The sequence below is a fragment of the Oscarella lobularis genome, chromosome 9, assembly GCF_947507565.1.
Source record: "Oscarella lobularis chromosome 9, ooOscLobu1.1, whole genome shotgun sequence".
In the NCBI taxonomy this organism is placed as follows: Eukaryota; Metazoa; Porifera; class Homoscleromorpha; order Homosclerophorida; family Oscarellidae; genus Oscarella; species Oscarella lobularis.
Window position 1 is genome coordinate 2,526,528 of NC_089183.1, and position 19,194 is coordinate 2,545,721.

Here is a 19,194-nt window from a genome sequence, read left to right on the forward strand (position 1 = left end):
CACGTGCTTAACAATTACATAAGAAGGGGTAACACCAAACATCCCGCTCAGAACTCATATGTGACGGCTATGTTGACCAGGTGGCGTTTATGCGTTCGCGTACTTGCTACAGGGTTGTTGCTATTGCAAGGTAATAATGCACTGTATAATCTGTTTCGCGAAGGCATTTGAATCATCGTTCGCATCTAAACGCGGACACGCCCAATTAACGTACGCAAGAGAAGAAACATGCTTCTTTGTTGTGTTGCCACAAGCAAAATCATGTAGAATCTGAAGCGCATGGCACTAACATACTAATTCTAACAACAAATTTGGAAGTTGGCTCGATAAATTTGGACCTAATGTTTAGTAATGTGCCGACATCAATGAGCGCCAGCCGAGTTTTTGAAGTATATCTAGCTAGCTCTGCTCCGTTGCGATGTTTGTTAGTGAGAACGCGGTATAAAGAGGGCGATCGAAAGCGAAAGAATCGCCCACAAAGGATCCGGGTACTCCCTTATGCAAATTTTAATTGACAGATGACGCAGGGTCTGAGGAAGTGAACTTTCATTACACGGAGGGAAAAAGAGTTGTACTCTACTGCGAGAAGAGTGACCAACTGTGGACAAAAGACAGCAAACCGTTCAGCGCGATCAATAACAGTTTAGCGGAAATTACCAACACGGCAGGCGGCTATACCAAACTAAAGATACGTAAATTGAAGCCCGAAGACGCGGGCATTTACGCCTGCGGCAACACCAAGTTCAAGATAGAAGTTCACGGTACGTTCGCGCGCGCCTTCTATAACCAGGCCATATCTAAATGAAAACCTTCTCGCAGAGCCTCGTAACCTTACAGCGATACGACGTGAACTCACAGTGCCTTGGTCGAAGTCTGCAAAGCTGTCATGCATCTTTGCCAACAAAGACGATCGGAGGAGCTCCCTGTTCGTCCGCTGGTATTTTAGAGGAAAGAATGAGGAGAAGGAAATACAGGTGCTACCCAGCAAGCGTTACTCCATCTACTGGCACAAAGCCAAAAAGCAATGTACGCTCATAGTGCGCAACGTCGAAAAGCTCGACGAGGGAAACTACAAATGTGCCGGGGGCCCACTGGACAATCTCAAAGAAGCAGAAGACATTATACATTTAAATATTTCCGGTATCGCACCCCAAATGCAGAAAGGTTTGCCAAAAATTTTGGAGAAGAACGAGGGTGACAACGTCTCGCTTACATGCGGTGCTAGTGGATTTCCTCCGCCTACATTTACCTGGTTTAGGGAACAGGTCATGCTCGATCAAGGACGGGAACTGATGTTGCGCAACGTTACGAAAGCGGACAGTGGTGCGTTTGCCTGTGTTGCGAGAAACGAGAACGGAAACGCAACCCACACGTGGAAGCTTTCAATTAACGGTATGCGGAAGCATAGCAGCGTAACCAAGCGCCTGGTTGCGCCGCCGCAATTTCTTAGTTAAACACGAATTTTGCTCTATAGTATTGAATTATGAGCAAGAGGTACTGAGAGAATCTACTGTGCAGCCCCATGCAAGGGAAGAGTCCACAACCTCAGGAGGAACTGCTACAGTCCTTCAAACCAGCGTGTGGAGTTTCTTGCTTCTAGTCATGGCTTTGCAGCTTTGAGCATGCACCCTTTCGATATCAAATACTACGGTTAATTAGGACGAACGTCTTTATTCTCTTTCTACTATCTTTTTTTTGCTTTGGAACTTATGCAGGTACGCGCTTATAAACTTGATCAGATTACACTATACATTACATGTTCGCTATAGCGGGCATGGTACAATGATTGGATTGCGTGTGTATAAATGAGAGACCCGCATGGGGGCCCCCGTCTTTCCCGCCGTTCAGTTTCTTACCTGGAGACGTTCTAAGAGATCTTCCTCTTGCATTGGCTTCTCACCCAGAACCTCGGAGCGTTCGCATCGTCAATAGACCTCTCGCGGGCCGAATGACAACACCGGCGAGAGGTTTCTGGGCTACTGCAACGTCGAATTTAGATGCAAACAAACTGGCGTGGCTGGCTAGAAAGCGTCTAAGAACGACGAGAAAGAACGAATTGTTGCTACTTGGAGTGCCCGGATATTCCAAATACAATTTCCTTGACTATGCCGTTTCAGATGCACCAACAAATTAACGGATAGGCACCGTTGCGAATCTTCCGGTAGGTTGAGTTACTTGAGTAAATACTAAATTGTGAGGGTCGCAGAGAAAGTATACATAAAATGAATCTACTGTATTTGCTACATTACGCAAAAACAAAAATGGTGCTAAAAAAGACATGCATACAGCGTGTTGGTGTTATTGAAGGAAAAATTACTGATACAGTGTTCTATGCTGCATGTGGTTCAGAGGTTGCGATGCATGCCCTATTCTCATATCGACACCACTCAACTCGTCTTATCGTCGTCGACTTCTTCGTCGACTTCTTCGTTTTGAACGTCGGTCCCCTGTAAAGTCTTTTTCAGTTTCGTTTTTGAATCCGAAATCATAAGGTCCGTGGCGATGCTCGTCTCTGATTGGAGCGTTTTGAAATTTGTTCGTTCACTTCTCGAAGTTGGCGACGTATTCTTGGTAGAACAATTGCGACTCGGCTGATTGCCGTCAAATTGAATCCGAGCTGGACTCTTAGAGCATCTCAACCCGTCTCGATCTGTCGGCTTTGTTTCGGAGCCAGCGCTATTATCGGAGAGGAGTTTACAGTTTCTGTTCATTATTTCATATCCCTGATTTTGCGACGTATTCGGCTGATTGCAGTCATTATTCATGCGGGCTGGACTCGTAGAACATCTCAACCCGTCTTGATCTGTCAGCTTGCTTGGCTTTGTTTCGAAGACAGCGCTATCGTCGGAAAGAAGTTTACATTTTCTGTTCATTATTTCATATTCCTGATTTTGCGACGGATTCACATCGGTGCGCGCTTCACAAAAGTCAGTGCCGCTCAAATGATCATAACTTAGAGCTTCCGGCGATTGCGCGGTGGAAGCATCGGTAGCACGACTTGTTTCATTGTTTGAATAATAGAGAACGTTGTAGAAGCCTTTTCTTTTCCCTTTGGCATCAGTGTCGCCCAAGTGATCATAATTCAGAGCCTGTGGAGCCTGTGCACTAGCGGAACGACTTGTCTGTTTGGTTGGATGATGAAGAACGTTGTAGACGCCTTTTCTCCTCGATTTGGGATCAGCTTCGCCCAAGCGATCATAGTTCAGAGCTTGCGCGGTCTGTGCACTGGTGGAACGACTTGCCTGTTCAGTTGGGTGACGAAGAACGTCGTAGTCATCTTTAACGACTTCGTATTCAGCGACAGGTAATGAACGTTTGGAGACTTCTTTTCCTGGTCTCATACGTGTTGGAATTCCGTATGATACATTTGGCTGCATCTCTAAATCCTTTTGACTTGAATTCGTTTCTTTACCAGAGCAACATTTGTTGGCGATACAGCAAAGACGCTTGAAATAAGCGCAAATCAGGAGAACAGTGACTAGTGCCACTGACACAGCGGCTGCCACTGTGATGCCAACAACGAAAAAAAGAGAATAACCTAAAATAACGTTTATACAGCGGTAAATTTGAGTTCGCTCATAAACAACCTGAATTGGTATCCTGATTCAGAAACGTTGCCTGGCCTGTGATGCTAGGTGAATACGAAGTCTGGTGTAGTGTGGCGTCGGTAGTGTTGATAGTTGCAAGCTGGCTTTCGCAATACTTTGCGATACAGCTGTATTGAACTTTTATCAGGCACGATCCAGCTTTCAATAGTCCCAGACCGTCTATAGTCGATCGAAACTTCTGAAAATTTTTAACCGCTTCTGAGAGAGTGCTCTTTGCGAAGTTAAGGCGCAGGTGAAATCCTCCTTCAATAATGAAAGCACTCTTTTCTTCAATCAATACATTGTTACGCCTAAGAGCAGTAATTGTTGGTTGAATCACGAGTGAATTCATGATGAAATTGAAAACGTAGACAGAATCTGCTCTTCGGTTTGTTTGAAAGCCAGGAAAATGATCATAGGGACCGTTGCCCAGACAAGATACTATTTTGACTCCATTTTCCACCTCATATTCCAAAGCGAGAGCAGTTTCTGGAAAGTCCAGTTCGAATGCAGTTGGTTTAGAAGATTTTAGCGCGACCGACTTCAACAACGGTTCACTGTTTCCATACGGACCAAAAGCGATAATTTCAAGAGCCATTGATGCGTTGGGATTCTGTAACGACAACGGTAGAGTGACTAGAGACGCGTTTCTGTTCCGTATTGTTGCTTCTGAAAGAACTACCAAAGATGGTGAATTTCCCAGAAAGTATTGCCACAGTTGCACTCTAACGCCATCCAGAGGTCGGTTCGTCGTGTTACTTGGCATTGTTATGATTGCAGAGAAGCTGCCTTGGTAGGACAGCTGAACATTGGACATGAGCACGGCTTCAGGAGGACCTATACGAGACAACGTTAACTATATGAAACTTATGTTCATTCGTTTGGCAAGCTAGCTCTACTGAACAACGTTGAATGTCACAGCAAGGTGTTCAGTAGAGATAGACTGTCGTTCTAATACTCAAACAAAAACCGACTCAATAACAACGTCATTGTTATACCATATATATCCAATCGTTTGACGGATTTTTGTAGTATTCGTCTGGTTTGTTTGTCTCTCACGATGATGCCATACCGCCCGGCGTGTTCATAGCGTAGAGAATCGATCATAATGTAGACAGCGAAATTTGACGTAAATTTCACAGGAAATTGGCTCTGTCGCCATTCGTCATTTGCCACAACAAAAGCTGTAGCATCAGCTCTGTCGCGATCTACATGGGGATACTTTAGTTCAAAGAAAACTCTTGCTTGAGACGGCACATTAGGTCGCATCCCTTCTACCTGCTTTTCATCCAGTCCTAAAGAGAGAAACAATTGTGTGAAGCGTTTTGTTTATAAGAAATTGCAGCGACGTAACCATGCAGGTGTATAGAGCTAGAGGTCTGCATGACTGGACCAAGTGCCTGCATGGTTACGAGCTATTATATATGCTTCCATGCACATACCGTTTATCAAAAGCTTGCATCTGTCGCTTACGTTGCCGTTCCGGTTCGTCGCAACGCAGACAATCGTACCAGCGTCCGCTTTTGTAACGTTGCGCAACTGCAGTTCCCGCTCTCGACCGAGCGTGACACTTTCGTTCGATTGTCTAAACCAGGTATACGAAGGCAGAGGTACACCAGTAGCACTGCATGTAAGTAAGACGTCAGCACCCTCGTACGTCTCCAAAATCATCGGCAAATTCTCCTGTATGCGAGGAACGGTGCTGGTGACATTAAGACGTATCGTGTCTTGTGCCTCTCGTATGTTGTCGAGTGGGCCACCAACGCATTTGTACATTCCCGCGTCGGACGGCTTGGCGTTGCGCACTATTAGCGTAGATTTCTTTTGGGCTTTGTGCCAATAGATCGAGTAGCGATTGCTGGATAGTAATTGTATTTCTCTCTTGGTATTCTCTTCCACGTAATACCAGCGAACGAACAGGGAGCTACTCCGTTTGTCTTTGTCAGTAAAGATGCACGATAGTTGTGCGGACTGGGACCAAAGCACTGTGATTTCACGTCGAATTGCTGTAAGGTTACGAGGCTCTGCGTAGAACTTCTAGTCAAAATCTGTATAGGGTCTGGTATATAGGCGATAAGCGTACCGTAAACTTCAACCTGGAATTGCGAGTTAGAGCAGGCGTAAATACCCGCGTCTTTGAGCTTCAATGTCGATATTTGCAGTTTGGTGTAACCGCCATCGTTGCTAATTTTGGCTAAACTGTTATTGGCGGCGCTGTACGGCTTTCCGTCTTTCGTCCATGATTGGCTAATCTTGTCGCAGTAGATTTCAAGTCTTTGTCCCACTGTGAACTGAAACCGTTGGAGCAACGCTATTATTAGAAAGAAAAATTGAAAGCTGGGGCGAGGGCATCAAGATGAAACTGAAAACCGCAGGGGGTATAGAAGCCGTACTGCAAAATACGCGTGGGTGAACTTTGCTGTTCTGCGAACTTCGCAACACTTCTTGGAAATCGACGTAGTGCAAAATTATTCCAGATATAGGTTCCATGCATTATAGCCTCGGCCTCCCCTTGGGATCAAGGCCTGCATGCATGAGAACGAGACTAAGGGTACATTAATTTTGAACGATACATGATACGCAAGACTTTCTACTGTACGAAGAGTCTAGATCATGCGATGTTGACATTGCCGCAGGAGGGCCGTCCCTTACCTTCCGATAATATTGCCGTAACAAGTACTATGCACAGGGGCCAAAGGCATTTTGTGGGAGCCGACATCTTTTACACAGGAAAGGCGCAAAGGGACCGGGCAAAGTGAATTGTTGTTGCAGTTGGAATGCGGTAAAGCTATATATAGGGCGAGGCATAAACCGGGAGACCGGAACCCCCGGTCATTACCACTCTTTCACGTGATTGTGGGCCGAACGTTTGTGATGTGTAGAGAATTTGAAGGTCAATCTGTGCGTTCCTACATGCACAAACTCCAAACAATTGCAATAGATTATTTCTTGCCAAGAATATGATTTCTAGAGCTTTGGTTTAGCTTTCGTTTGTTTATCCTGCCAGAAGCAAAACCGCGCTTTAGTTAACTGTCACGTGCAATTTTTCCGCGGAGTCGTTTTACCGTGCTCGGTTTCTCTCAGAAACGCGTAGGAAATGGTCAAAGTTCCAACGCATCACCTCAAGCAAAAAATGAGAGAAGCAATACTTGTATTATATCTTCGGGCATGCAGCCACCATGCATGCGCAAAGGTCTTCTCGCGAGATGCGTGATTTTTTGCCACGAAAGCGTATAGGAGAAGATCATTCAATCGCTTTTCAAGTGCCAATTATCAGCTACGATCGCACACCTATTCTGATTACAGTTCTGTGCGACTCTTAGTCTTGTCTAAGCCACACTCCAGTCAAAACTAAAATTTATATACACACCAGAGTCCCTCGACCAGAATTGAAACTGAAGCTAAGTAAGAGGCGTGTCGTGATCAAAAAGTTTGAATAAGTTGCTTCAGCAGTCAGTTCTTCCTTAGAAAACTGAAAATTGGCCAAAATCTGGCGTACTTTTTAAGAATTAAGTGGAATCAGCCGGTATACCGCCCGGCCGTCGTTCATCGCGTAAAGGAATCATCGGATCGCACTGAACAATTGCGGAGAATCGTACCATAAACGAGAGAACGTCTATAAAGCTAGCAAGATGGGCGACGCCTTAATTCTGTCCAGATTCTGGGTCTGCTTCGACCATTGCTCGAGCAGCTGCAGAGTACTGCGCAACTGCGCATAAATAGCATGCAAATCGCCACTACCAACGTCTAGCAGCACTCCTACGCTTGGAAAAACTTGGTCCGTATCCCCGGAAAAGGGCTCATCCTATAGACTACCTACGTCCAAAGCTCTTGCACTCCGCGTCTGAGGCAGGCAGTAGATGATTTACAAAGAAAAGGCTAGGAGAAAGCTCTTTCGGTACGAAAGAAGGAAGAGGGGGTGCGTGCGGAAGTAGTCTAGTCGACGGCGACGATGCAAATTTCAGCCGCACCATTGGGCACCCTTGGACCGAAATGCTGTAGCCTAACACTTGAAGTCCAATGCTAGCTCTCTTTATTGCGGCCTGCTCGGAAACAGGAGAGAGAAAAGGATTCGTCAGAGTTCAATGAGGTCTCCCAAAAGTTTCTCGCTACCGCTGGCGGAATTACCGTTCAGCAAATAGTCAGCATCTTTTTCGAATCCAAAATCCTCGGATATACAAGTTTTACGCAAAAGAAAAGGATATGTTAGAGAAGAAGCGAGCTGGTGCATTGACAAATCAAGGACACGGCGTAGAGTGGAACCTTTGGCATGGAACCAGTGAAGAAATTATTCAGCAGATAGTAACGAAAGGATTCAATCGTTCGTATGCTGGAAAAAAATGGTAAAAGCTTCTTTTTGTTATTTATTTCAGATTCGTTATACACATCTCTTTCTCTTTGTTGACAGTTGGCAAAAAGTATGGCCAAGGCGTCTACTTCGCAAAGGAGGCTCACTATTCTGCTAGACCAGGCTACGCCGTTCCCAATCCAAATGGCAATCAGCATACGTTTCTTTGCCGTGTTCTTGTTGGCCTGTTCACTCTCGGCTCAAAAGATATGGTAGAACCGCCTCCTATTGATGCTCAGAAAAGCGTTGTTGACACGTATGATTCTACTGTCGACGACATGGCAAACCCACGTATATTTGCTAGCTGTTTCATCGACCACCACGCTTATCCTGATTATCTAATTGTCTTCAATACGACGAAATTGTGACTGTTGCCTTTTCTTGCATGCTTGCACGCAAGTGCATCTATTTTTCTGTCGGTTATTGTTCCTGTTTTTGTGGATACTTTTGTTGATTATTATTCCCGTTGCCTTTTTTGCATGCTTTCACGCAAGTGCATCTATTTTTCTGTTGGTTGGTTACTGTTTTTGTGGGTACTTTTTGTTGGTTATCATTCCTGTTGCCTTTTTTGCATGCTTGCATGCAGGTGCATCTATTTTTCTGTTGGTTGGTTGCTGTTCCTGTTTTTGTAGTTGGCTATTTTCTGTTGGTCATCATTTCCGTTTCTGTAACCTACTTATGCCTATTAAACACATGCATTCGTAAATTTGAAGACTTGTCGTTGACAACATAGTCATTGAACACAATCATTGCGGATCCTCTTCGACACAGTCAAAGAGGTATAAATAAATTCGCTGTGGTCTATCTCTCTGAAAAGTTTGAGAATGTTGGCTAAAACACCGTCTACGTGCGTACGACGGAGCAGGGTACGGTGTCAATCACAACGTGCTCAATGGACAAGACAATCATTTTTATACTAACTATGTCGTGATGGATGAATAGAAACGGCAATCGAATATAGTCACGCCACGACGTGTTCACGAAATTATGGTATGTGACGAGAGTCTCGCTCTTTGGCAAAAGGCAATGAAGATTAAACGTACGACGATCTCGCTGCAGCTGCTTTGAGCATCGTATAACTTCCAAAGCGACAGCTAGTACCTAACCTGTGGTTTTTTAAAGATCGCCTGGTTTCTCTATTCGCGTTGCTTCAGATATTCTCTGAATTAAAACTCCCGTGGCTAGAGGGAGAATACGTCTCCACAACGATACATCAAGCTAAGTATCACTGCCGTCTCTTTGGAGATACGTGAGATGTAAGGAGAGGAAACCTAGTCTATTTTTACGCTGACAGGCCTAAGAAAATCTAGTTGTTGCAAGTCCAATACTTAGTGGACAATGGGCGCCTACATAATCAGCCCAAATTACCTCACAGTCCACTTGACCTAAAACAGGCATTTATTTAAACCAAAATTACGTCAATAAACCATTGACATGGTCTAACCGGGGTGGCGGCTGCCAGCTAAGCACGTTTGGGGAAAAGGAGCTACAACCTATACTAACCTCTAACCGCCCTACCTACTGACAGCCGCCTAAGCTCTAATGCTGAGGCCACGGACCAATGCACACTAACGCAGTCGCCAGAGATATGCAGAACCGAGCACGGGACAAATCCAAAATCTATACAACGAATGCGTGTCGTCACTACGCTCACTGCCACATACACATGCTACGCATCATGCGCTGCCATGACACCAGCCCTCACTCCTTGAACCCCACCCTCAATTTTTAGATTCGATTCGAAATCGTCGATGCTCAAGAGCGTGGGCAGTGGCACGACGGACAATCCGCATCGTGTATGTAGCAGAGAGCCCCGACCCCTAAGTGCACGCCTACTTAGCCGGGGGCCCCCAAAAGAAAACCTCGGAAATCTTGATCTTCGTCTGCGCTATCTCTTAGGCAGACCACGTGAACCGCGTCGGCTTGAAGGAGCACTTTTTCTTTGTTACGGAAAGACGCCATTTGAATTCGACCGGTCCCTGCGCCGCTTGGAACGTTGTGTGAAGGTCTCATGGTCGCGATTGCCTTTCTGAAGTCTTCATCTTCGAATCTGGCAGCTCTCTAGTGTGCGAGCATCCCCCTAGTGAAAACAAATTAACTTTGGGCGAACGAAAATCAAAAGGCGAACGTTTTTGTTCTCGTTTGACCCAGTGATCCCTCGTCGGGGTCCCCGGTCAGAAGGCAGCTATGCGCCTAGAAGAAAGTAGCTCAATGAAGCGGAAATGGCGCCGAGAAAGGCGTCAACTTGAGCGTGAAGAGGAGAAAGAGTGTCGGTTGGCCATGTTGACAATTACACATACGGGAGCTCCTACTTAGTTTCCCCATGAGACGCTAAAAGATAAATCAAGGTTTGAGACATTATATTTTTTTTCGTGAAAAATCGTAATTTCCTACCGACCCTAGAAACCGCCCTTGGGTCCAAAATGTTGCTCTCATTGCTGCATGATTGTGTGCGAAGGAGGAAGTAACCACAGTGGTAAATCATACAGTGTCAGACGAATTTGCACTCGTTTTCAATTTGTCTTTTGCATGCGCTTTTATTAGCCCTAATAATCAACTAAAAAGTATATCTCAAATAGTAAAGTTTTGTTTTTTATCCCAGTGATACTTATAATGGCAAAGTTTCATCAAGTGCTAATCCTTTAGATTCGCCTACTTTGAGCTATATTTAATTAAGACTACCAAAAGTTCATCAGTATTTAGTTTTTTGAAAAGTGTTCATTTAGTATTATTCTTCAACACTCGTTTTTATAGTCTAGGCGGTTTTTATAGTTTCCATGGGAGTTTCGCCCGGAGAATCTTTACATATTTTGCAGTATTTACGAGAAACCACCACCACCATCACCACAACCCCCACCAGCACCGGCACTCCAATCCCCAAACCCACCCTCAACGCAAAGTCTTCCTTTCCAGACGTCGAAGTGGGTGGCGCGACCGTCGTAGTTAGATTTGTGGTTGATGACGTTGAAGGAATTACCGTCGCGTTTGCAGGTGAATTAGATGGCGCAACCGTCGTAGTTAGGTGTGTTGTTGATAACGTTGAAGGCATTATCGTGGCGAATGTAGGAGAATTAGCTGTTGATGGAAGAACGGCTTTGCCGTTCGTTACCACTTTTCTTCTGAAATTTGCTAAGTCTTGCGGTTTTGATTTTGAGCGCTGTACGAAGCATTGGTAATAGCCTGTGTCATTTTCGAAAGGACTATGTATTATGAAAATTCCTCCGCTTTGATTCGGAATTTCAGTGCAAGATGCGTCATTCAAGCAGTACCTCCATTTTACGTTTCTTGTATTCACAGGACAATGAAGCTTAGTTTCATTGGTGGATACTGTGTACGTTTTTTCCAAAGGATTATCTTCATCTAAGAAAAAGAATGTTGTACTTGTAATTTGAATTAAATTTTCAACTATAGCTAGCTCTTACACAGAACGTGGACGAGGATGGATCTAGCCATTAGGACTTCATTGTTGACCGAGAAGAAATGAGTGATGTTACAGTTATCACAAAGCGGAGCCTTCTTATAATGCAAATAAATTCCAACTTTGTCGGGCAGGCATTGGCATTCAAAAATAAGAGGCAGGCCATCCTTTTGCCGTTGAGTTTGGTCATACCGACTTCCGTTAAGGTGAACAAAGCTTTTTACTGTGACATTTTGTGATGCTGGTTTGGTTAGACCCTCCGAGTATAAAACGAACGTTTCGCTTTCTAGGCGGTACAGTTGGACGTCTTCTAAGCTTTGCTTGAAATTTTCTCTGTATTTGCCAAACCGCTCGGCGTAAATATTTGTGGCCGAGTTAATTATTGGAGCTGAATTTAATTAAAGTAATTTAGAAAATGCACTTGGTTTTAGCGTATCCTCTTTACCTGTAAAGATGCAACCGTCATCACAAGCTAGTGACACTGCCGGAAGAAGAAGACAAAAAACCGCCCGTATCCGCATGAGCAACTTAGAGAAAACCTAGAGTGCAACGGTTGAACGCTCAGTGAACTTATTGAACCTCTACGAGCCACTTCTTAGATCGCATGCATGAGAAATGACAAGTCTAACAAGGATTCACCCAGAATGGCTGCGCTAGAATGACGAGATTGCTTCTAATCGTAATAAAGGGCGTCAGACGCTGTATAGATAAATAGTTTAGATCACAGTCACGGCGCAGCCGCTCCGGAGGAAAAGATCGACTGAGGAAAAGCGCCTTACTCTCTTTTCGCAGGAGAAGAGAAGCATAAAAGATGGATACCGGTTACCACGCATGCACGTCGCAGCCCCCAAAAAGTCAAAGGTTCGACCGCACCGCAGCCCAAACAACAATGAGACCGATCTCACTCTACCTCCAGAATTTCCCTCTGTTAATATCGTTCCTAAACTTGAAGCCTTAATAGGTATTGCTGCGTATGCCTTTTCGTTTTTGAGTCGTGGGAGAGTACGTGATTCATGGAAATTGCCTTCCCACGCACGAGCACGTTCTACGTTACTTGGAGGCCAGAAGCGAACTATATATATTCTGCGAAATAGCTGCCCATACGCTTGCAAACAGTTATGCCCATATTGTGCAACTCGCTCGATCGTTAGTAGCCGGAAAAGATCACGTGCTTAATAATTACATAAGAAGGGGTAACACAAACATCCGCCCAGAATAGCTTCTTGTGACCTTGCTCTCATATGACGGCTATGTTGACCTGGCGTTTATGCGTCCGCGTACTTTCTACGGCGTTGCTGCTATTGCAAGGTAGTAATACACTGTATAATTTGTCTCGCGAATGCATTTGATCTAAACGCGGCCACGCCCAATTAACGTACGTAAGAGAAACATGCTTCTTTGTTGTGTTGCCGCATGCAAAATCATGTAGAATCTGAAGAACATCGCACTAACATTCAGAGATTCTAATTCTAACTAAAAATTTAGAAGTTGGCTCGATAAATTTGGACCTAAATGGCCAAGAATACAATATTTAGTAATGAGCCGACATCAATGAGCACCAGCCGAGTTTTGAAGTATATCTAGCTAGCTCTGCTCCGTTGCGGTGCTTGTTAGTGAGAACGCGGTATAAAGAGGGCGATCGAAAGCGAAAGGATCGCCCACAGATCCGGGTACACCACTATGCAAATTTTTTTGACAGATTACGCAGCGTCTGAGGAAGTGAACTTTCATTACACAGAGGGGAAAAGAGTTGTACTCTACTGCGAAAAGAGTGACCAACGGTGGACAAAAGACAGCAAACCGTTCAGCGCTATCAATAACAGTTTAGCGGAAATTACCAAAACGGCAGGCGGCTATACCAAACTAAAGATACGTAAGTTGAAACCCGAAGACGCGGGCATTTACGCCTGCGGCAACACCAAGTTCAAGATAGAAGTTCACGGTACGTTCGCGCGCGCGCGCCTTGTATAACCATGCCATATTTTTAAATGAAAACCTTCTCGCAGAGCCTCGTAACCTTACAGCGATACGACGTGAACTCACAGTGCCTTGGTCGAAGTCTGCAAAACTGTCATGCAGCTTTACCAACAAAGACGATCGGAGGAGCTCCCTGTTCGTCCGCTGGTATTTTAGAGGGAAGAATGGGGAGAAGGAGATACAGGTGCTACCAAGCAAGCGGCACTCCATCTACTGGCACAAAGCCAAAAAGGAATGCACGCTCATAGTGCGCAACGTCGAAAAGATCGACGAGGGAAACTACAAATGTGCCGGGGGCCCACTGGACAATCTCAAAGAAGCAGAAGACATTATACATTTAAATATTTCCGGTATCGCACCCCAAATGCAGAAAGGTTTGCCAGAAATTTTGGAGAAGAACGAGGGTGACAACGTCTCGCTTACATGCGGTGCTAGTGGATATCCTCCGCCTACATTTACCTGGTTTAGGGAACAGGTCATGCTCGATCAAGGACGGGAACTGATGTTGCGCAACGTTACGAAAGCGGACAGTGGTGCGTTTGCCTGTGTTGCGAGAAACGAGAACGGAAACGCAACCCACACGTGGAAGCTTTCAATTAACGGTATGCGGAAGCATAGCAGCGTAACCAAGCGCCTGGTTGCGCCGCCGCAATTTCTTAGTTAAACACGAATTTTGCTCTATAGCATTGAATTATGAGCAAGAGGTACTGAGAGAATCTACTGTGCAGCCCCATGCAAGGGAAGAGTCCACAACCTCAGGAGGAACTGCTACAGTTCTTCAAACCAGCGTGTGGAGTTTCTTGCTTTTAGTCATGGCTTTGCAGCTTTGAGCATGCACCCTTTCGATATTAAATACTACGGTTAGGACGCACGTCTTTATTTTCTTTCTACTATCTTTCTTTTGCTTTGGAACTTATGCAGGTACGCGCTTATAAACTTGATCAGATTACACTATACATTACATGTTCGGGCATGGTACAATGATTGGATTGCGTGTGTATAAATGAGAGACCCGCATGGGGGCCCCCGTCTTTCCCGCCGTTCAGTTTCTTACCTGGAGACGTTCTAATAGATCTTCCTCTTGCATTGGCTTCGCACCCAGAACCTCGGAGCGTTCGCATCGTCAATAGACCTCTCGCGGGCCGAATGACAACACCGGCGGTTTCTGGGCTACTGCAACGTCGAAGACCTCCTTTAGATGCAAACAAACTGGCGTGGCTGGTTAGAGAGCGTCTAAGAACGACGAGAAAGAACGAATTGTTGCTACTTGGAGTGCCCGGATATTCCAAATACAATTTCCTTGACTATACCGTTTCAGATGCTCCAACAAATTAACGGATAGGCACCGTTGCGAATCTTCTGGTAGGTTGATTTACTTGGGTAAATATGTTTCTCCTAAATTGTGAGGGTCGCAGAGAAAGTATACATAAAATGAATCTACTGTATTTGCTACATTACGCAAAAACAAAAATGGTGCTAAAAAAGACATGCATACAGCGTGTTGGTGTTATTGAAGGAAAAATTACTGATACAGTGTTCTATGGCATGTGGTTCAGAGGTTGCGATGGATGCCCTATTCTCATATCGACACCACTCAACTCGTCTTATCGTCGTCGACTTCTTCGTCGACTTCTTCGTTTTGAATGTCGGCCCCCTGTAAAGTCTTTTTCAGTTTCGTTTTTGAATCCGAAATCATAAGGTCCGTGGCGGTGCTCGTCTCTGATTGGGGTGTTTTGAAATTTGTTCGTTCACTTCTCGAAGTTGGCGACGTATTCTCGGTAGAACAATTGCGACTCGGCTGATTGCCGTCAAATTGAATCCGAGCTGGACTCTTAGAGCATCTCAACCCGTCTCGATCTGTCGGCTTTGTTTTCGGAGCCAGCGCTATTATCGGAGAGGAGTTTACAGTTTCTGTTCATTATTTCACATCCCTGATTTTGCGACGTATTCGGCTGATTGCAGGCATTATTCATGCGGGCTGGACTCGTGGAACATCTCAACCCGTCTCGATCTGTCAGCTTGCTTGGCTTTGTTTCGGAGCCAGCGCTATCGTCGGAAAGGAGTTTACACTTTCTGTTCATTATTTCATATCCCTGATTTTGCGACGGATTCACATCGGTACGCGCTTCACAAAGGTCAGTGCCGCCCAAATGATCGTAACTTAGAGCTTCCGGCGATTGTGCGGTGGAAGCATCGGTAGCACGACTTGTTTCATTTTTTGAATAAGAGATAACGTTGTAGAAGCCTTTTCTTTTCCCTTCGGCATCAGTTTCGCCCAAATGATCATAATTCAGAGCCTGTGGAGCCTGTGCACTAGCGGAACGACTTGTCTGTTCGGTTGGATGATGAAGAACGTTGTAGACGCCTTTTCTCCTCGATTTGGGATCATCAGCGTCGCCCAAGCGATCATAGTTCAGAGCTTTCGCGGTCTGTGCACTGGTGAAACGACTTGCCTGTTCAGTTGGGTGACGAAGAACGTCGTAGTCATCTTTAACGACTTCGTATTCAGCGACATGTAATGAACTTTTGGAGACTTCTTTTCCTGGTCTCATACGTGTTGGAATTCCGTATGTTGCATTTGGCTGCATCTCTAAATCCTCTTGACTTGAATTCGTTTCTTTACCAGAGCAACATTTGTTGGCGATACAGCAAAGACGCTTAAAATAAGCACAAATCAAGAGAACAGTGACTAGTGCCACTGACACAGCGGCTGCCACTGTGATGCCAACAACGAAAAAAAGAGAATAACCTAAAATAACGTTTATACAGCTGAAAACTTGAGTTCGCTCATAAATAACCTGAATTGGTATCCTGATTTAGAAACGCTGCCTGACCTCTGATGCTAGGTGAGAAATACGAAGTCTGGGGTAGTGTGGCGTCGGTAGCGTTGTTAGTTGCAAGCTGGTTTTTGCAATACTTGGCGATACAGCTGTATCTAACTTTTATCAGGCACGATCCAGCTTTCAAAAGTCCCAGACCGTCTATAGTCGTTCGAAACTTCTGATAATTTTTAACTGCTTTAGAGAGAGTGCTCTTTGCAAAGTTAAGGCGCAGGTAAAATCCTCCTTCAATAATGAAAGCACTCTTTTCTACAATCAATACATTGTTACGCCTAAGAGCAGAAATTGTTGGTTGAATCACGAGTGAATTCATGACGAAATTGAAAACGTAGACAGAATCTGCTTTTCGGTTTGTTTGAAAGCCAGGAAAATGATCATAGGGACCGTTGCCCAGACACGATCCTATTTGGACTCCATTTTCCACCTCATACTCCAAAGCGAGAGCAGTTTCTGGAAAGTCCAGTTCGAGTGCAGTTGGTTTAGAAGATTTTAGCGTGACCGACTTCAACAAGGGTTCACTCTTTCCATACGGACCAAAAGCGCTAATTTCAATTGCCATTGATGCGTTGGGATTCTGTAACGCTAACGGTAGAGTGACTAGAGTCGCGTTTCTGTTCCGTATCGTTGCTTCTGAGAGAACTGCCAAAGATGGTGAATTTCCTAGAACGTATTGCCATAGTTCCACTCTAACGCCGTCTAGAGGTCGGTTCGTCGTGTTAGTTGGCGTTGTTATGATTACAGAGAAGCTGCCTTGGTAGGACAGCTGAACATTGGACACGGCTTCAGGAGGACCTATTAAAAACCGACCACAATAACAACGTCATTGCATGTAATAGATAGTGTACCATATATTTCAAATTGTTTGACGGATTTTTGTAGTATTCGTCCGGTTTGTTTGTCTCTCACGATGATGCCATACCGCCCGGCGTGTTCGTAGCGTAGAGAATCGATCATAATGTAGACAGCGAAATTTGACGTAAATTTAACAGGAAATTGGCTCTGTCGCCATTCGCCATTTGCCACAACAAAAGCTGTAGCATCAGCTCTGTCGCGATCTACATGGGGATACTTTAGTTCAAAGAAAACTCTTGCTTGAGACGGCACATTAGGTCGCATCCCTTCTACCTGCTTTTCATCCAGTCCTAAAGAGAAACATTTGTCTAAAGCATTTGTTTAGGAAATTGCAGCGACGTAACCATGCAGGTGCATATAGAGAGATCTGCATGACTTGACCATGCAGGCGCCTGCATGGTTACGAGCTATTATATATACGCTTCCATGCACATACTGTTTATCAAAAGCTTGCATCTGTCGGTTGCGTTGCCGTTCCGGTTTGTCGCAACGCAGACAATCGTCCCAGCGTCCGCTTTTGTAACATTGCGCAACCGCAGTTCCCGCCCTCGACCGAACGTAACACTTTCGTCCGATTGTCTAAACCAGTTAAGCGAAGGCAGAGGTACACCAGTAGCACTGCATGTAAGTAAGACGTCAGCACCCTCGTACGTCTCCAAAATCATTGGCAAATTCTCCTGCATGCGAGGTTCGGTACTGGTGACATTGAGACGTATCGTGTCTTGCGCCTCTCGTATGTTGGCGAGTGGGCCACCGACGCATTTGTACATTCCCGCGTCGGACGGCTTGGCGTTGCGCACTATTAGCGTAGATTTCTTTTGAGATTTGTGCCAATAGATCGAGTAGCGATTGCTGGATAGTAATTGTATTTCTCTCTTGGTAGTCTCTTCCACATAATACCAGCGAACGAACAGGGAGCTACTTCGTTTGTCTTCGCCAGTAAAGATGCACGATAGTTGTGCAGACTGAGACCAAAGCACTGTGATTTCACGTCGAATTGCTGTAAGGTTACGAGGCTCTGCGTATAGAACTTCTAGTCAAAATCAATAGGGTCTGGTATAAAGGCAATAAGCGTACCGTAAACTTCAACCTGGAATCGCGAGTTAGAGCAGGCGTAAATACCCGCGTCTTTGAGCTTCAATGTCGATATTTGCAGTTTGGTGTAACCACCATCGTTGCTAATTTTGGCTAAACTGTTATTGGCGGCGCTGTACGGCTTTCTGTCTTTCGTCCATGATTGGCTAATTTTGTGGCAGTAGATTTCAAGTCTTTGTCCCGCTGTGAACTGAAACCGTTGGAGCAACGCTATTATTAGAAAGAAAAATTGAAAGCTGGGGCGGGGACATCAAGATGAAACTGAAAACCGCACGGTTATAGAAGCCGTACTGCGAATTACGCGCGTGGGTGAACTTCGCTGCTCTTTGAACTTCGCAACACTTCTGGGAATCGACGTAGTACAAATTATACCGCGAAATTCTTAGGCTAGACACGCATTATATAGCCTCGGCCTTCGATCCCTTGGGATCAAGGCCTGCATGGGAATGAGGCTAGTATAAGGGCATGATACGCGAGACTCTATACTGTACGAAGAGTCTAGATCATGCGATGCTGACATTGTCGCAGGTACGTGGCTATCCTTTACCTTCCGGTAATACTGCCGTAGCGAGTATCATGCAAAGGGGCCAAAGACACTTTGCGGGAGCCGACATCTTTTACACAGGAAAGGAAACGAGCAAAGTGAATTGTTGTTGCAGCTGGAATGCGGCAATATATAGGGCAAGGTACAAACAGGAAGACCGGAACTCCTGGGCATCACGTGATTGTGGGACGAACGTTTGTGATGTGTAGGATTTGACGAAATCGGTGTTCCTACATGCACAAACTCCAAAAAATGCATTAGATTAAGATTATGACCGGGCTCGTTTTCTCTCGGAAACGCGGAGGAAATGATCAAAGCTCCAACACATCACCTCAAAAAAATAAAAGAAGCAATATTCGTATTATCTTCGGCAATACATTGTTGCAGCGGCGACGGCTCCTTTTCCAGATTCTGGATCTGCCTGGACCATTGCTCAAGCAGAGACTGCTCATAAATAGCATGCAAATCGCCACTGCCAACGTCGCGGTCAAGCAGCACTCCTACGTTTGGCAAAACTTGGTCGCCAGCGCATC

The 19,194-nt window shown here is 45.1% G+C and overlaps 4 protein-coding genes and 1 long non-coding RNA gene across 6 annotated transcripts; 3 read left to right on the forward strand and 2 right to left on the reverse strand.

Moving 5' to 3' along the window:
* The first annotated feature begins 51 nt into the window (after positions 1–51).
* LOC136191265 (neural cell adhesion molecule 2-like) lies at positions 52–1,786 on the forward strand. The gene is made up of 4 exons (XM_065979598.1): positions 52–130; positions 519–761; positions 820–1,392; positions 1,475–1,786. The coding sequence occupies exons 1-4, from the start codon at positions 70–72 to the stop codon at positions 1,618–1,620; spliced, it is 1,023 nt and encodes a 340-aa protein (XP_065835670.1). The 5' UTR covers positions 52–69; the 3' UTR covers positions 1,621–1,786.
* Positions 1,787–2,246: 460 nt separating this feature from the next.
* Positions 2,247–18,395, reverse strand: LOC136191256 (uncharacterized). Of its 2 annotated transcripts, none has more exons than XM_065979574.1 (5): positions 18,100–18,395; positions 5,030–5,611; positions 4,586–4,882; positions 3,588–4,424; positions 2,247–3,538 (listed from the first exon to the last, which is right to left on the reverse strand). In XM_065979574.1, exons 2-5 carry the CDS (start codon positions 5,361–5,363, stop codon positions 2,388–2,390), a joined length of 2,619 nt encoding a protein of 872 aa, XP_065835646.1. In that variant the 5' UTR covers positions 5,364–5,611; positions 18,100–18,395; the 3' UTR covers positions 2,247–2,387. The 2 variants fall into 2 exon arrangements, with proteins under 2 accessions (XP_065835646.1, XP_065835645.1); XM_065979573.1 differs by lacking the exon at positions 18,100–18,395 and adding an exon at positions 5,671–5,943.
* On the forward strand, positions 7,791–8,303 carry LOC136191438 (protein mono-ADP-ribosyltransferase PARP15-like). Its single transcript, XM_065979763.1, has 2 exons — positions 7,791–7,912; positions 7,961–8,303. Exons 1-2 carry the CDS (start codon positions 7,791–7,793, stop codon positions 8,301–8,303), a joined length of 465 nt encoding a protein of 154 aa, XP_065835835.1.
* Positions 11,364–12,219, reverse strand: LOC136191109 (uncharacterized). The gene is made up of 4 exons (XR_010670742.1): positions 12,133–12,219; positions 11,993–12,052; positions 11,799–11,892; positions 11,364–11,741 (listed from the first exon to the last, which is right to left on the reverse strand). It is a non-coding gene; the product is annotated as an uncharacterized lncRNA (long non-coding RNA).
* On the forward strand, positions 12,566–14,215 carry LOC136190858 (neural cell adhesion molecule 2-like). Its single transcript, XM_065979141.1, has 3 exons — positions 12,566–12,661; positions 13,053–13,295; positions 13,360–14,215. Exons 1-3 carry the CDS (start codon positions 12,595–12,597, stop codon positions 13,992–13,994), a joined length of 945 nt encoding a protein of 314 aa, XP_065835213.1. The 5' UTR covers positions 12,566–12,594; the 3' UTR covers positions 13,995–14,215.
* Positions 18,396–19,194: the final 799 nt, after the last annotated feature.

Coding starts and splice junctions, on each gene's coding strand:
- LOC136191265 (XM_065979598.1), top strand. CDS start 70: ATGTTGACCAGGTGGCGTTTATGCGTTCGCGTACTTGCTACAGGGTTG. Junction 131..518: donor AGGGTTGTTGCTATTGCAAG/GTAATAATGCAC, acceptor TTTAATTGACAG/ATGACGCAGGGTCTGAGGAA. Junction 762..819: donor GTTCAAGATAGAAGTTCACG/GTACGTTCGCGC, acceptor ACCTTCTCGCAG/AGCCTCGTAACCTTACAGCG.
- LOC136191256 (XM_065979574.1), bottom strand. CDS start 5,363: ATGTACAAATGCGTTGGTGGCCCACTCGACAACATACGAGAGGCACAA. Junction 4,425..4,585: donor CAAACGATTGGATATATATG/GTATAACAATGA, acceptor TGTCTCGTATAG/GTCCTCCTGAAGCCGTGCTC. Junction 3,539..3,587: donor GAATCAGGATACCAATTCAG/GTTGTTTATGAG, acceptor ACGTTATTTTAG/GTTATTCTCTTTTTTTCGTT.
- LOC136191438 (XM_065979763.1), top strand. CDS start 7,791: ATGTTAGAGAAGAAGCGAGCTGGTGCATTGACAAATCAAGGACACGGC. Junction 7,913..7,960: donor ACGAAAGGATTCAATCGTTC/GTATGCTGGAAA, acceptor TATTTATTTCAG/ATTCGTTATACACATCTCTT.
- LOC136190858 (XM_065979141.1), top strand. CDS start 12,595: ATGACGGCTATGTTGACCTGGCGTTTATGCGTCCGCGTACTTTCTACG. Junction 12,662..13,052: donor GGCGTTGCTGCTATTGCAAG/GTAGTAATACAC, acceptor TTTTTTTGACAG/ATTACGCAGCGTCTGAGGAA. Junction 13,296..13,359: donor GTTCAAGATAGAAGTTCACG/GTACGTTCGCGC, acceptor ACCTTCTCGCAG/AGCCTCGTAACCTTACAGCG.